Raw genomic sequence first — 13,002 nt, forward strand, 5'->3', positions numbered from 1 at the left:
GATTCAGCTCTGTTGCTGTTAGATGGGAGTTATGTGCCATGGGGATTTCAGTGTCCAACCTTTGCAGAGTTTGGATGTGCTCCTCTCCAGCTTGCCAGTGTCCAAAACCTTTGAAAAAATGATATGCTAATGTTAAGCAGAAATGAAATCACAGGCTTTTCTCCCAAAACTATGGGCAACCTTCATTCCATCCCTGCGACCACGTTCTGCACAGCCAGACATCTGTGGCCATCTGGGCTTGCAGTAGGGGAGTACCCATGGGGACATCCTGGTCTGAGAGGGCCAAGCCTCATTGGAAAGGTTTGGAGATGTCTGTCTGTGCCAACTCTAAAGGGGCTCAGCTGTGCTAACGAAGCAACGACCCCCACCTGCTTTGGGGCTGAACACTGAGCTGCTCAGGGGGGGTGGGCAGCACCAGGCTGAAGGGTGCTTTGATCCTCATGGATGCGGTGGTTCCCCTCTGTGGGAACCTGGAAAGGCAGAGGTCAGGACAGGAAGGTCACAGCAGAGCAGGAATGGCACAGGAGGGTTCAGGGGACACCCACAGATCCCTTGCAGTAATGCATGGGGCGATGACCCTCCCCAGCAACTCCAGCAGAGAAAAAGAGCAAGGGAGGCATCTTGCAGCCAAGAGTGCATCCCCACCCTGAATGCATTGTGCTTTCCAGTTTGGGGTGCACGAAATAAACCAGAGGCTAAACCACGAGCTTTAAGTTAATAAACACACTGTGCTGACACTTCCATCTGCACACAACCTCCCCATTGCACAAGGCTTTCTCCAGGCAAGCAGAAACCTGAACTATGGGCAACAGAAGGCTCTGGGAGTTGTGATGCTCTTTACCCCCATCCCCCAAGGGCGTTTGTGTCGGGCTTTTTGCCTTTAGCAAAACAAAGGGACAAACCTCGGAGGGACTCTCAAGCGCTTTTCCTTTCATGCACATTGATTGCGACAAAACAGGCAGGAAAGCAGCACAGACCCAACCAAACAATGCAAGACCTGCCTTCAAGCAGCACAGACAGGCAGGAGAACCCCTGAGCCACAGACAGGCACTGGGACAAACTGCTCCCACAGCAGGCTGGCGTTCAGGAAGACTTTGGCGAGCACTGGGAAGGAATGGCTGTGTTTGCACTCCCACCCTCCTCCCTGAGGACTATCAGCTTTACTCACTGCCTTTCTGGAGGCAGCTTTTCCGTTCAGCACTTCAACAAGCACAGTGGAAAGCCCAAGGAGCTATAAAACAGGCACTGCTTCCTCTATTGACCTCTGCTTTATACCCCAAAGCTCAGTAGTCCTGTGTATCTCATGCAAAAAAATCAGCCTTATTGCTAATTCCCTCTGATAGACAAAAGACATCGCTGCGCACGGCACATGCACTGCAACACATCATGGAACAAACAGCTGTAAGAGCAGCTCTTTATCTGACAGATAACACAATCCAGGCTCAAAGCAAACAGCAGATAACCAAGCAACCCTTTGTATATTTATCACGCCGCCTAATTGAGCGGCATCTTTTATTTGAGCGCGATCTTGCCTCCAAACACAGTACATCTTTGTTGTGCAAGGAAAGATCTATGGCACAGCCCAAGCGCGTGTGGGGCCGGGGCTTCTGACAGCTGAACACGTGTGGGCTGCACTGATGCTAAGCAGATGTGCTGCAGAAGCCCAGCCAGCCCAGTCCCACTGCGCTGAGAGGAAGTCATGCAGGAGGAAATGGACTAATGGGCTTAAATTAAGCTGCACCATTCATCACCCGATAAGGAGCCAGGAGGCAATGGAAATCAAGCTCCCTGCAACACAAGTGTGCTTGCTGCAGGGAAAGCCAAGGGAGGGCAGCTGCAGAGCACTGCGGTTGAATGAAGGCAGGAGAAGCCCTCCCTAAAGGAGGATTGTTGCACAGCAGTGCTGCTTCCTACTAAGACTGGAGCCCAAATCCTCGTGCAGAGGGCTGCAACATTACCTTCAGTCAAAGGTTCAGAAGAGAATACAGACAAGATGGCAGCAAGATGCTGTAGCCATGAGCAGGCAGAAGCTCATGCAGCAAGAAGGGCGTCTGCTGAGCCCCGATTTGCATGTGGCAGCTCAAGCTCTGGAGCAATGGTCCCACTGAGGGCCATGCCACGCAGACACCCAGCCCTGGGCAGGTGCAGCCCCAACCCTGAGGGGTGAATCCCATCTGCCCGCAGGCCACAGGGCTCCTTCCTGCCACCTCCTGCGACTTGTGTGGGCTCAGGACTCATTTCCATGCTGGAACAGGGAGCAGCTGCAAGCCTCCCTCAGCACCAAAAGGAAGTCTTAGCGCTGGCAAATTTAATTCAAATCTAAACCTCTGAATTTGGTTGCTTGCTGCGGCAGGAACCTCCTGTTTGCGCTATGCAAACTGAACACAGCATGGAATCACCACCAGCCATGGAATCACCACCAGCCATGGAATCACCACCAGCCATGGAATCACCACCAGCCATGGAATCACCACCAGCCAGCCAACGTCCAGACGCAGAGCTCAACGCAGCCCCACAGATGAGCTCTGCCCCCAAGGAGCAGATGTCTTTGCCACAGAGCACATAGGGGCACGCAGGGCTAATTAAGTACGTTGGGGTCAAGAGGAGATTGTTATTATTATTGCTCTCAGCATTGCTGTACCACCCAGCCAGGAGCTACAGACCGCTGCCTCCACACACAGCTCACCAGGAGCCAGCACAAGAGGCTCTGCAGCAGGGAAATGCAGCACGACAGAGCTGGGCTGTGCAGATTCAGTCTGTTTTGATGAGCCAAGGACTTATATATCGACTCTTACTGTGACCTGTTTTGTGCTGATGCCGAAATAACTGCTCAGCATTGTGGCTGTGCTGAGGGACCTTGAAATATATGGGAAAGAAACCAGTTATCTTGATAGTTCTGCCACCGGCTCTCCTTTGAAATCTCTTCTTAGCCTACATCTGCTAAACCTCAGAGGCCCCAGGCTTGAAATCTCGAAGATAATCTCCCCATAGCGATGGCACCAAGGCTCAGGCAGCGCATTGCAGCCACGCCAACACCTTCCTGAGCTCCGTGCTCAGTGAACTACCTTGCTTTGAAGAGACATTTGGTATCATGCCTTTATCTTTTGTGGGTCAGTGGCAACACAACCCAGTCATCCTTTTGCCCCTTCCCTACCCACCAATAAATAAATGCCTTCTGTGCTGTTTGGACAAAAAGACACAGCCCCAGAGGAAAGCATTCAAAAGAGTTAACACAAAAGCAGTGATAACAAAGGGAAGACCCCTATGGCTTGTTGCAGGTGCAGATGTGGTGGCTTCAGGTGCTGCAAGCTCTGGGCTGACTCTCCTGGTTAAGCCACACTGACTCCTGCCTGGGGAGGGGGCTCTGCTTGGCCCCTGCAGAGGGGCTCTGTGGTTCCCCAGGTGTGATTTTCCCCTCTTCCATCCCTTTCTCCTGCCCACAGCAGGTTTGTTCCTCCCAGCTTGCTACTGCAAGCAGAAACTTTAACAGAATCGCAGAATGGCCTGGGTTGCAAAGGAGCACAGTGCTCATCCAGCTCCAACCCCCTGCTCTGTGCAGGGTCACCAACCAGCAGCCCAGGCTGCCCAGAGCCACATCCAGCCCGGCCTTGAATGCCTGCAGGGATGGGGCATCCACAGCCTCCTTGGGCAACCTGTTCCAGTGCATCACCACTTTCTGTTTGTTTCCATCTCATCCTTTCCCTGATCAAGATCTAAACAAATAGCTTTCCCTATTCCCAGACAACTGCTCCATTAAGCCTGCTGAAGTCTCTAGAAACATCCTTTGCTGTCTGGGCAGCTCCCCATCCCTGCTGCTCCCTACAACCCAACTCCACTCACCCCATAACAAACTTTCAGCCCTTCACCACACCTTTGTCTGGGCAAAGGAAGATGGAAGGTCCATCTAGTGCCTCTGAGAGCTGGAGAAGAAGGAAAACACTTCATTACTGAAGCAAATGAGTTACTTGTGTGCTTTTCCCTAGCTGAAGGTAGGGAAGCAGAAGGTGCGAACAGAGGCACTGATACATCACATCTAGCTTATGAAAGCAATTCCCAGGGACGCCCCCCCACCCCCTTGCTCTCCATTCCACCGGCAGCGCCCGGTACCGGAGCGAACATCTGGCCCGATCCCGGGGCGCAGCGGCGGCCGCTAGAGGTAGCTCTGCTCACACGAACACGCGAGTCCTGCGCTGCCCCTTCCCTCGGATACCCACGGAATCGGCAGCGAAACCCTCCGGGAGGAATCCCAGCGTCCGCGGGTGCGCAGGGATGCGGCAGGAGATCCTTTATGAGCCACAGCCCGGCGCGTTCCCGCAGTCCACCAAGATTTCTCACGCTCCACGGGCTCCACGCGAGCCCCCGTACCTCACAACGCCCCCAAACCAGAGATCGGGGCGAACTCCGCTGCTTTCAGGTGTCCCGGTACCGCCCAGCCCCACAGCCTCACCCCGGTACCCCCCAGCAGAGCCTCGCTGTGCGGCTGCTGCCGGCCGGGAGCGCCCGGCTCCGGTCATGTCCTGGCTTCCCGCCCCGCTGTCGCTTCCTGATTCCCCAGCCCTGTTCAGACCTGTTGGGAAATGCAAACCCTCGCGGCTCTGCGTGCCCCGAAGCCCTCGGACCGCACCTTTCTGTTTGCCCGGGGGGAGAAACAGACTCGGCCCATGGAGGGTGCCAGGAGAGCTCTTTTGGATGTGTTTGACCCGTTCCAGCACTCAGCTCTTCACTGAGGCAGGGCCTCTGGAAACTCTCCTTATCCAAGAATAGGCTCCTCTCTGCATCTCCAGCTCCACAGGCAACCACCACCGTGGCTTCTGGGAAGCATCCCCAGCAATGCAAGGGCATCAGGACACTTAGCATCATCAGGTGCTGCAGGACGTCCCTGTGCCACATCACAGCATGGGGAGAGGGCTCCTCACTGGGGCAGCGTCCCTGAACCCGGCACGAGTGGAGAGCAAAGGAAGGGATCACCACCTTCCCCCTCCTCCCCTAAATTGAGTGCATTTGTTCTACTTCAAGAAAAGATTCAGCTGCAACAACAACCCCAACTGAGCAGCTGGTAGATGATTAACAGCCCGGCCTGCTTTCTGGCATCAGCCAGCTATTCCCGAGGCCCGACACTGCTATGTAAAGATTAAACATGACTTAAAACAAAACCAAAAACCCCAAATACATTGATGTTAAGCAGGAGTTGCCCTAAATCTGCATCGTCCCTCCAGGCTGCAGCCCCTCTCCTTGCAGCACAGGGGGCAGGCCAGTGCTGCAGCACCCGAGAGAGGGGCTGCCTCGTGCAGGGAGAGTACACAGCCTGCATTTAGGGGAACGTGAATGTAAACTCCAGCACCAGGCCAGCATGCGGGGAGAGAGAAAGGAGTGCTTTGGGAAGAAGCAGGGTCTGGGTGGTTTCCACCAGCATGCTCAGTGTGGCCTTTCTGCTCGGCCACATCCTCCCAGTGCCATTTTGGTCCAAAATCCGGAGTATTTCCCCTTAAAAAGGGACAAATTGTGCAAAAAGCCACTCGGTCCCTTGTGGAGTCCTCTGTGCAGGTAGCACATGAAATATGAGAGGGCTGGAGCCCAGCCTGCACGTCTGAGGGGAAAACGCTGAGCTGGGTTCGAGGCATCTGCTTCGTTTGGGGAACGATGGAGAAAACCCTGAAAATGTCAGAAAAGCACAGGGTGAGGAGGGCAGCCCCACTGGATCTTATTCCCCCAGACCCTCTGCTAGATGGGGATGTGCTCGGTTTCACAAAAAGATAGCCCATTTTGTGGAGCCTTTGAATATTCAAATTGAAAGTATCGCGCAATCATTGATTGTCAAATCATTGGTTTCTAGAGGTTTTAAATACTTGGCATAAGGGGAGAAAAACTCAAACTTATACCCGTAGGTATAAAACAATAATATTTGAGCGGGCACCACCTGGCATCGCCACCAGGCCGGCGGGTCCCTCGGCCCCCCAATTCCCGGCTCGCCGCTTCCAGCCCCCATCCCCCGCCGCGGGGCCGGGGCCGCCGCCGCTTGCACTGGGGCCGCCGGGCGAGCCGCTGCCACCGCCGCTCAGGATGTCCGGTAAGCCCCCGGCCCACGGCATCAGCCCGGTTTGGGACCGTTTCGGAGTTCCGCGGGGTCATTCGGCGTGCGATGAGGCAGCGTCGCCTCCCCGGGCGAGGAGGAAACGGGAGGGCGGGGAGCGGGGAGGAGGCAGCGCGGCTCTCGCCCGACGGGGCCGGGGCGCGACGGAGCGCAGCGGGCAGAGCTGCTCGACGGATCCCCCCCCAGCCCCGGCCACGCAGCCGGGACCCTCCGCTCCCCCACCCGCCGCTCTGCTATCGCTCTGCCCCAGCCTGCCCTCGCTCTGCCCGGCCCCGCATCCCTTGCCCCTTCCGTGCTCAGCCCAGAGGAGCTGGCAGCCTTACCCACCAGTCTTCTCGGGGCGAAGCCTCCCTCCCTTCCCCCCCAGCCAGTCCACAGCTTAGAGATAAGACCGTTCCTCAGCTGGTGTGTTGTCCTGAGAGCACTCGTGGTGCAGCTGGCAGCCCTGCCTGCCTCCCTGTGCAGACGTGCTGCATGCATCCCAAACTTACAGGAGGCTGGGTGCCCTTCCTGACTATAGGGCCTGCTAAAGGGACTTCTTAAATTCAGCTGAGGGTGCAGCTCAGCAAAGTCTCCTGGAAGAAGCCCCAGCTGAGCTTCTGAGTCGCTTCCAGGGGGACCCAGCACCTCTGGCAGCATCCCTTCAACCAGGGGAGGTCAGATGGGATGGAGAGATGCTGCACATCCATCAGCAGCAGGGAGAGGTCACAGCAGGGGGAGCAGAGTGCCTGCAGTGGGGTTTCATCGATGTGTGAGCACAGGCTGCTATGGGACAGGGAGCCTGCAAGCAGCTGTGGGCTGGGACCATGCTGGTGTGCGTAGGATTGGCTGTGGGATGGAAATAACAGCAGAAAGTCAGGACGGAAACTGAACTGCCAGAGGCTTTAAGGATTTCAGCATGAGTACAACAGGTGAAAGTGGTTCTTCAGATGAGATAAATTCTTTGCCATTTCCTGTACTAAAAATCCCTGCTCAGGTAGTGACTGATGATTGATGGTTGTTTGGGGCTGGATTAAAGGCATCCTAAAGGTTTGTTTGAAGGCAGTGGGAGTTGCACAGAATGCGTGAATCAAAGAGACAACCCAGGCTTTGCCAAAAAAAAAAAAAAAGGCATGAAAGCAGGCATTTTATTTGTGTTTTATTTAACCCTCTGAATAACCACCCATGTATTTGTATTGTTTGATTCCTGCCCTTCATCTGTCAGACAAAGCAGTCCCCACTTCTATTTTCAGGTCCTGGGAGCAGCAAACACGAGGGGGTTTAAAGGGATGCAGCAGCAGTACCAGATGGGGCTGGGTGTTAGGACACCTGGAGGGAAAAATAGAAGGAGATACCAAAGAATAAAACCTACATGATTAATATGTATGATCAACAACTGTTGGTTTGTTTTTCCCTCATAAATACCTGCTTGTCACAAGCTTGATTAGCAGGTGTGAAAGAATTGCCACTGCAAGTCGCTTACAGAGAGCAACGAACTGTTAGCTGTAATCAGGGGGTGCCTGGAAACACGCCATGTGCTCCCAAAAAGTCTCCTGTCCTGAGGAGAGTTTTTCCATCCTGTCTTTCAGGAAAGCCCAAAGTGTACCAAGGTGTCAGGGTAAAGATCACTGTTAAGGAGTTGCTGCAGCAGAGAAGGGCACGGCAAGCAGCAACCGGCGCGGCGGTGAGTGAAACCACTTGGTGTCTGCTGTGCGCCTTCTCCCTTCATCATTTATGTAATGTTTTTGCCAAGGTTGTGATCTATGTGAAGTGGGATTTGAGCACGGCGGGGTGATAGGGAAGAAGGAAACTCGGTCAGGACCACAGCAGTGGTGCAAAGCGGTGCTGGGCAGAGCCTGGTGCAGGTGGAGGATGTGTCCATGGCAGCCAGGGCAAAGGTGTGCTGTGCTGAAACCACGCAGGGTTTGGGAATATGGGAATCCAGGTCTCTTGTGTTATCCAGCACAACCTGAGCTCCGTCCCCTCTCGGAGAGGGGAAGGAAGGAGGTGGGTTCACCTGTGTGCAAAGCGCATGCACGCCAACGCTCCGCATCGACGTGGGAGCCCTCCAGCTCCAGCCGCGCTGGGGATTTGCATGAAAAGGTCAATAAATCATTCCTGCTTCCCGGTTCGTGACACCACACCTTGGCATGGCTCTCAGATCTCATCTCCCTGCACCTGATGGCAGCTGACTGCACAAGGCTGGAAGCCAGGTGGAGCCGTCGGGGCCAGCAGAGCACAGAGCTGCTGGGCTTTGGGAACAGGGGGGTCTCTGCTCCCACGCAGCCTCAGCGCAGTGTGCAATTGGTTTCCTTCCTTCCTGGAGCCAGCTGGCACCGTGCTGATCTGACCCATAAAGGAAAAAGCCAAATGGAGGCCATAGGGCAGGAGGTTCCCATTGTGGATTCCTGGTTGTCCTAGAGGGATTGGCTGCTGCCTGAGCTGGACCTGAAGTCTTCTGCTGTGGTGCACATCTGCAGCCAAAGCCAGGAGGGGCAGGCCTACCAGCTCCCAGAGCAGCCACTGTTTAATGATTTAAACACGTGGGGAGAGGAAGCTGTTAGCAGGAAAATGAGCTATCAGCATTTTGAATAGAGGAAAAGAAGTGGAAGCCTGTGTAAGTTACAGCTGGGGGGGGGAGAGGGGAGAGAGGATTTGCATTTGCAGAGTAAAATGCTAGTCCCAGGGCACAAGCATCAATATTCCCATTGCTTTTGGGGCACAGATTTCCCTCCAGTCAAGCTCCTGGAACAAACACAGACCCATCAACTCCAGATTGCAGCATCCTTTGGGAATCCCAGCCCTTCCCGTGGGGGCACAGAGGTGTGTTAGGGGGAGATGTGCTGTATCTCAAACAGCTTTGGCATCAGCCCCGGTGATCCAGAGATGCCTGGCCGTGGGGACAACTGGAATGCCTTTAGTCACACTTCAAGGCAGTTATTGCTGCACTTATAAATGGCTTGCTCTTACTCATACCCATCCCTACAAGTTCCTGGTGATCCACAATGCTGGGAATGAAGAGATGTCCACATGGGGAGGTTTGCAAGGCAGCCCCATCTCTGCTGCAGTGACAGCAGCAAGGCAGCAGGCAGAGCGTGCTGACGATGCTATACTGAAAGCTTTGCACCAGGTGCTGTGCTCCTCCAGCCCCGTTATCTGCACAAGCTCAGGTTGAGAATGTTGCTCTGTCGGTTCCAGAGAAGCTTACAGTGCCTCAGCCCTGAGAGAAATGAGGTTTATGTGAATAGCCTGAAGCAAAATGACTTACCTCAGAGTGCAGAAAAACACTCCTGCATTACAGCACCTCCAGACCCTCCTCTCCCCTTCTCTTTGCCAGGTTTCCTGGGGCAGCAACAGCATCCAGTTTGCAGAGTCTGTGTCTCCTCCTCACCCAGGTTGGTACAAAGCCCACCCGAGCGTCCCTTCCCAACCATTCCCACAGCCCAGCGTCCTTCCAGCCCTTGGTTAAGGCAGAGAGCCAGCAGTGCAGCCAGTCGGCACCTGAATGGAGCCCATGGAATGCAGACGTGGATGCCGAGAGGCCAATGGGGGACATAATCCCCCCTGCAGGAGCACCATCCAACGCTCTGCTTGGGCAGCTTCCCACTGCAGGAAGGCAGAGCCCCTTCCCCAAGGGATGCTCAGCCCCAGAGAGCACTGCTGTCCCTGGGCTGCAGCCCATGGGTTGGGAGCACTGTGCACTGTTGGCTGTTCCTGCTCTGCTGGCAGCCCCTGCAGCAGTGAGAGGAGTGTCAGATTTTCAGTTCCTTCCCCATCTCAGTGGATATCCAAGGAAAGGGGGAAGGGCATTCGGGGCTTTCAGGTCCTTCGAGCGTTCTGCAGCCAAAGCAAAGAGACCTCAAGGGTTGGGCATGTGTGAATATATACATTGTGTGGACAAGGAAATGATTAAATCATCAATATTTAGGAATCAATTTGCTTATGTTAATACAGAAACATGAGATGTACTCAAGGTCTTTCAGGGTGGTAAATCTCCATCTGTTAATGTACTGTGGGTACTTCTCACTCCTTCCCCCGTCCAGCTACACGCTTCTACTTGCACCTGCACACCTTTGGGAGAACAGATACTGAATAACGCACTGCTTCTTGCTTTACCTTCTCCCCCAGCACCTTTTGATGCAGAACCCATCTCTTCAGCTCCCAACTATTGCCCGTCAAGGCAGTTCTCAAACTGCCTCTCCTGTGAGGAGAGCCCCGGCCACCTGGAGCAGCTGGTGGACTCCTACCTGCAGGCGGAGGCAGCCTTTGAGCCATCCCTGGGCACTCTGCAGACACCATCACATTACATCCCTGATTCCTTCCAGCCAGTCCCTCTTTGCTTCAACCAGGGCTTGGTAAGCACTGTGCGCTCCGAGGGATGCTGGGGATGGGGTCACAGCATGGGGCAAAGCAGCAGCGAGCTATTTGGGGACGGGGGTGCTTCAGGAGTGCAGACATCACAACGCAGGTGGTGCTCTGCATGGAGATCCCACAGAGCTCAGAGGAGGTCTCTGTCAGTGCTCGGAGAACTGGAACAGGGTTTAGTCTGCTGTTGTGATGATGCCACATGGGATGGAATATCCATATGGCCAGCTTAGGTTGTCTGTCTTGGTTCTGTCCTCTCCCAAATCCTTGTGCCCCTCAGCCACCTCGCTAGCAGGGCAGCATGAGAAGCTGAAATGTCCTTGGCTCTGTGCATCAATACTGAGGAGCAGCTAGAAACGTTGGTGTGTTATCAGTGTTTTTCTCCTAAAGCCAAAACATAGCATCACACAAGGCAATATGGAGAATATCCCAGCTGAAACCAGGCCATCCTCCAAGGGCCAGCCCACCTTCTGTGCAGCCAGACCCTCTGAGTGGGCAGCACTGCAGCAATCCCAGCTGTCCTGCTGCATCCCCAAGACGACACTCCAAACCAAAACCCACTTTTCTCATTTCTCTCCCTTGCAGGCTGCAGCATCCCCAAGCCCAGCTGATCTGCCCAACGCGCTGCCCCACGGCTGCCCCGCTCCCCAGCTGCCCCCATTCACCCCCCTGACCCACAGCCCACCTCCTGCCCTGGACCCCATGCCCTACGGCTGCCCAGCAGAGGGCTGGCCCTGCCACCCCCCATCCCCCTACACGCCCCTCGCCTGCTGCTGTGCTGCCTGCAGCCCCCCACACACCGACCCCAAGGTCCCACAACGTTTCCCCTGCCCTGGCACGGATTGCTCGGGCTGCCTGCCACCCACTGACGACTTCTTCAGGAGGGACAGGAGCTGGGACATCTGTTACAGCTAATGGGGAGGGGCTGCACGCTGCCTTCATGTTGGCATCGTTGCCTGGGAACTGCATACGGTTGCACTGCCTCCAACTCATCACTACTCGCACATGGTGTTGCCACTACATTCATCCTCCTGTTTTCTGTGGTAGCTTTTTATTTGGTCTTTATTTTATTCCCTGGTTTTGTTTTTTTTAAGAACTCCCCCCCAGCTGCCTTACCAAACCCGTGTCACCAACACCAGCTCTTTGTGTCACAAATAAATCATTTGGTACTCACAGTGCCCATTGCTTGTGTGCTGAATGCCAGCAACTTTCTCTTTGGCTAATGATGGAGGCTCACAAAGATGAGGAAGAAGTCCTCAACCCCCAGCACACCTCCAGCTCTTCAGCTTCCACAGTAATGTTCTCTGGTGGCTCTTGCAACTGAACACCTTCCCTCTGCCCAGAGCTGGAGGCACTCAAACACGTGTACTGCTGGCAGATAGGGAACTTCCTCCATTCTACCAAAAAAAACAACCAACAAACCCAACCAATATTGCTCCACCTTCACCACAACCTTCAGTGATGCTTTCCTCTCTTCCCTGTTTTCACCTGGACAGAATCATAGAATGGCCTGGGTTGCAAAGGAGCACAGTGCTCATCCAGTTCCAGCCCCCTGCTGTGTGCAGGTCACCAACCAGCAGCCCAGGCTGCCCAGAGCCACATCCAGCCTGGCCTTGAATGCCTGCAGGGATGGGGCATCCACAGCCTCCTTGGGCAACCTGTGCCAGTGCTCAGAGCCAGCCTGAGCACTAAACCTGCTATAAATAGGAGTCAGCAGCTGTGCTGCTGCTGCAGATAAAAGTGCCATCACCTCTGTGATGCTCCAACATGTGTCATTTAGTGGTGCTGGAGGTGCTTTGTTCTCTGTGGGGTTATGGTCACCTCCTGGCCCAACGCTGCTGAGCTCCTCGATGCCTCACACTTTGAAGTCCCTCCTCACCAACATTAAACAGCCACGGGAGGATAAGGCAGAGGCGAGATGTTTGAGGCTGCTGGTGGAAATGGGATGACCACATCCTCCCCGTGGGCTGGCTGCATTAGCAAGAACTGCCAGAGTGTGTTCGTGTGCAGCAAAGGAAACAACACGCGCCAATGGGTTGCAAGCATACAAGGAGAGCGCCCACGTTAGCACAGCAGGGCTGACACTGTCCCCATCTGTTAACTAAGTCACTCTCCATCCCTGGCTGCCATTTCCCATTTCCCTGCTGCACTTCTTTATGCTGTTTTGCAGTTCCCCATAGCAAGGGGGCTGCAGTCACCAATCCCCAGTGCTGTGTCAACAGCTGCACACGTGCAGTGCAAGCTGAAGCTCGCCCCTTGTTGACAGAAGGATTCCTGGGCTGATTGTGGTCTGGGAGGAAAAAACAACAGAGGGGGAAACAATTGAAAGGCTGACGGTGGATTTTCTGGCCGTGAGGAGCACGTTATTTCCCTGCTTTCCTCCCTTGTAAAAGCTGATTACACGACAGTGGCTCATGCCGTAGCTCTAACAGAACTGGCACAGCGCTACCAAGCGCCGGTCCCCGCCAGGTGGGATAAACACGTGGGCACTCAGAAATGAGGATCTCCCCACTCTGAGCACGAATAGCTCCGGCAGCAGCCTGCAGTTACAGAGAAAATAAAGGGCT

At 54.7% G+C, this 13,002-nt stretch overlaps 1 protein-coding gene across 1 annotated transcript; it reads left to right on the forward strand.

Annotated features, from left to right (window-relative positions):
- Window positions 1-6,952: 6,952 nt before the first annotated feature.
- On the forward strand, window positions 6,953-10,341 carry COLCA2 (colorectal cancer associated 2; the record flags this gene model as incomplete). Its single annotated transcript, XM_042882241.1, has 4 exons — window positions 6,953-7,002; window positions 7,660-7,754; window positions 9,408-9,465; window positions 10,199-10,341. Coding segments are annotated over exons 1-4 (309 nt in total), but the record flags the coding sequence as incomplete, so codon positions are not given.
- Window positions 10,342-13,002: the final 2,661 nt, after the last annotated feature.

Source organism: Lagopus leucura, unplaced genomic scaffold, assembly GCF_019238085.1.
Source record: "Lagopus leucura isolate 7727_CA_CO unplaced genomic scaffold, USGS_WTPT01 Super-Scaffold_100034, whole genome shotgun sequence".
NCBI classification, from domain to species: domain Eukaryota; kingdom Metazoa; phylum Chordata; class Aves; order Galliformes; family Phasianidae; genus Lagopus; species Lagopus leucura.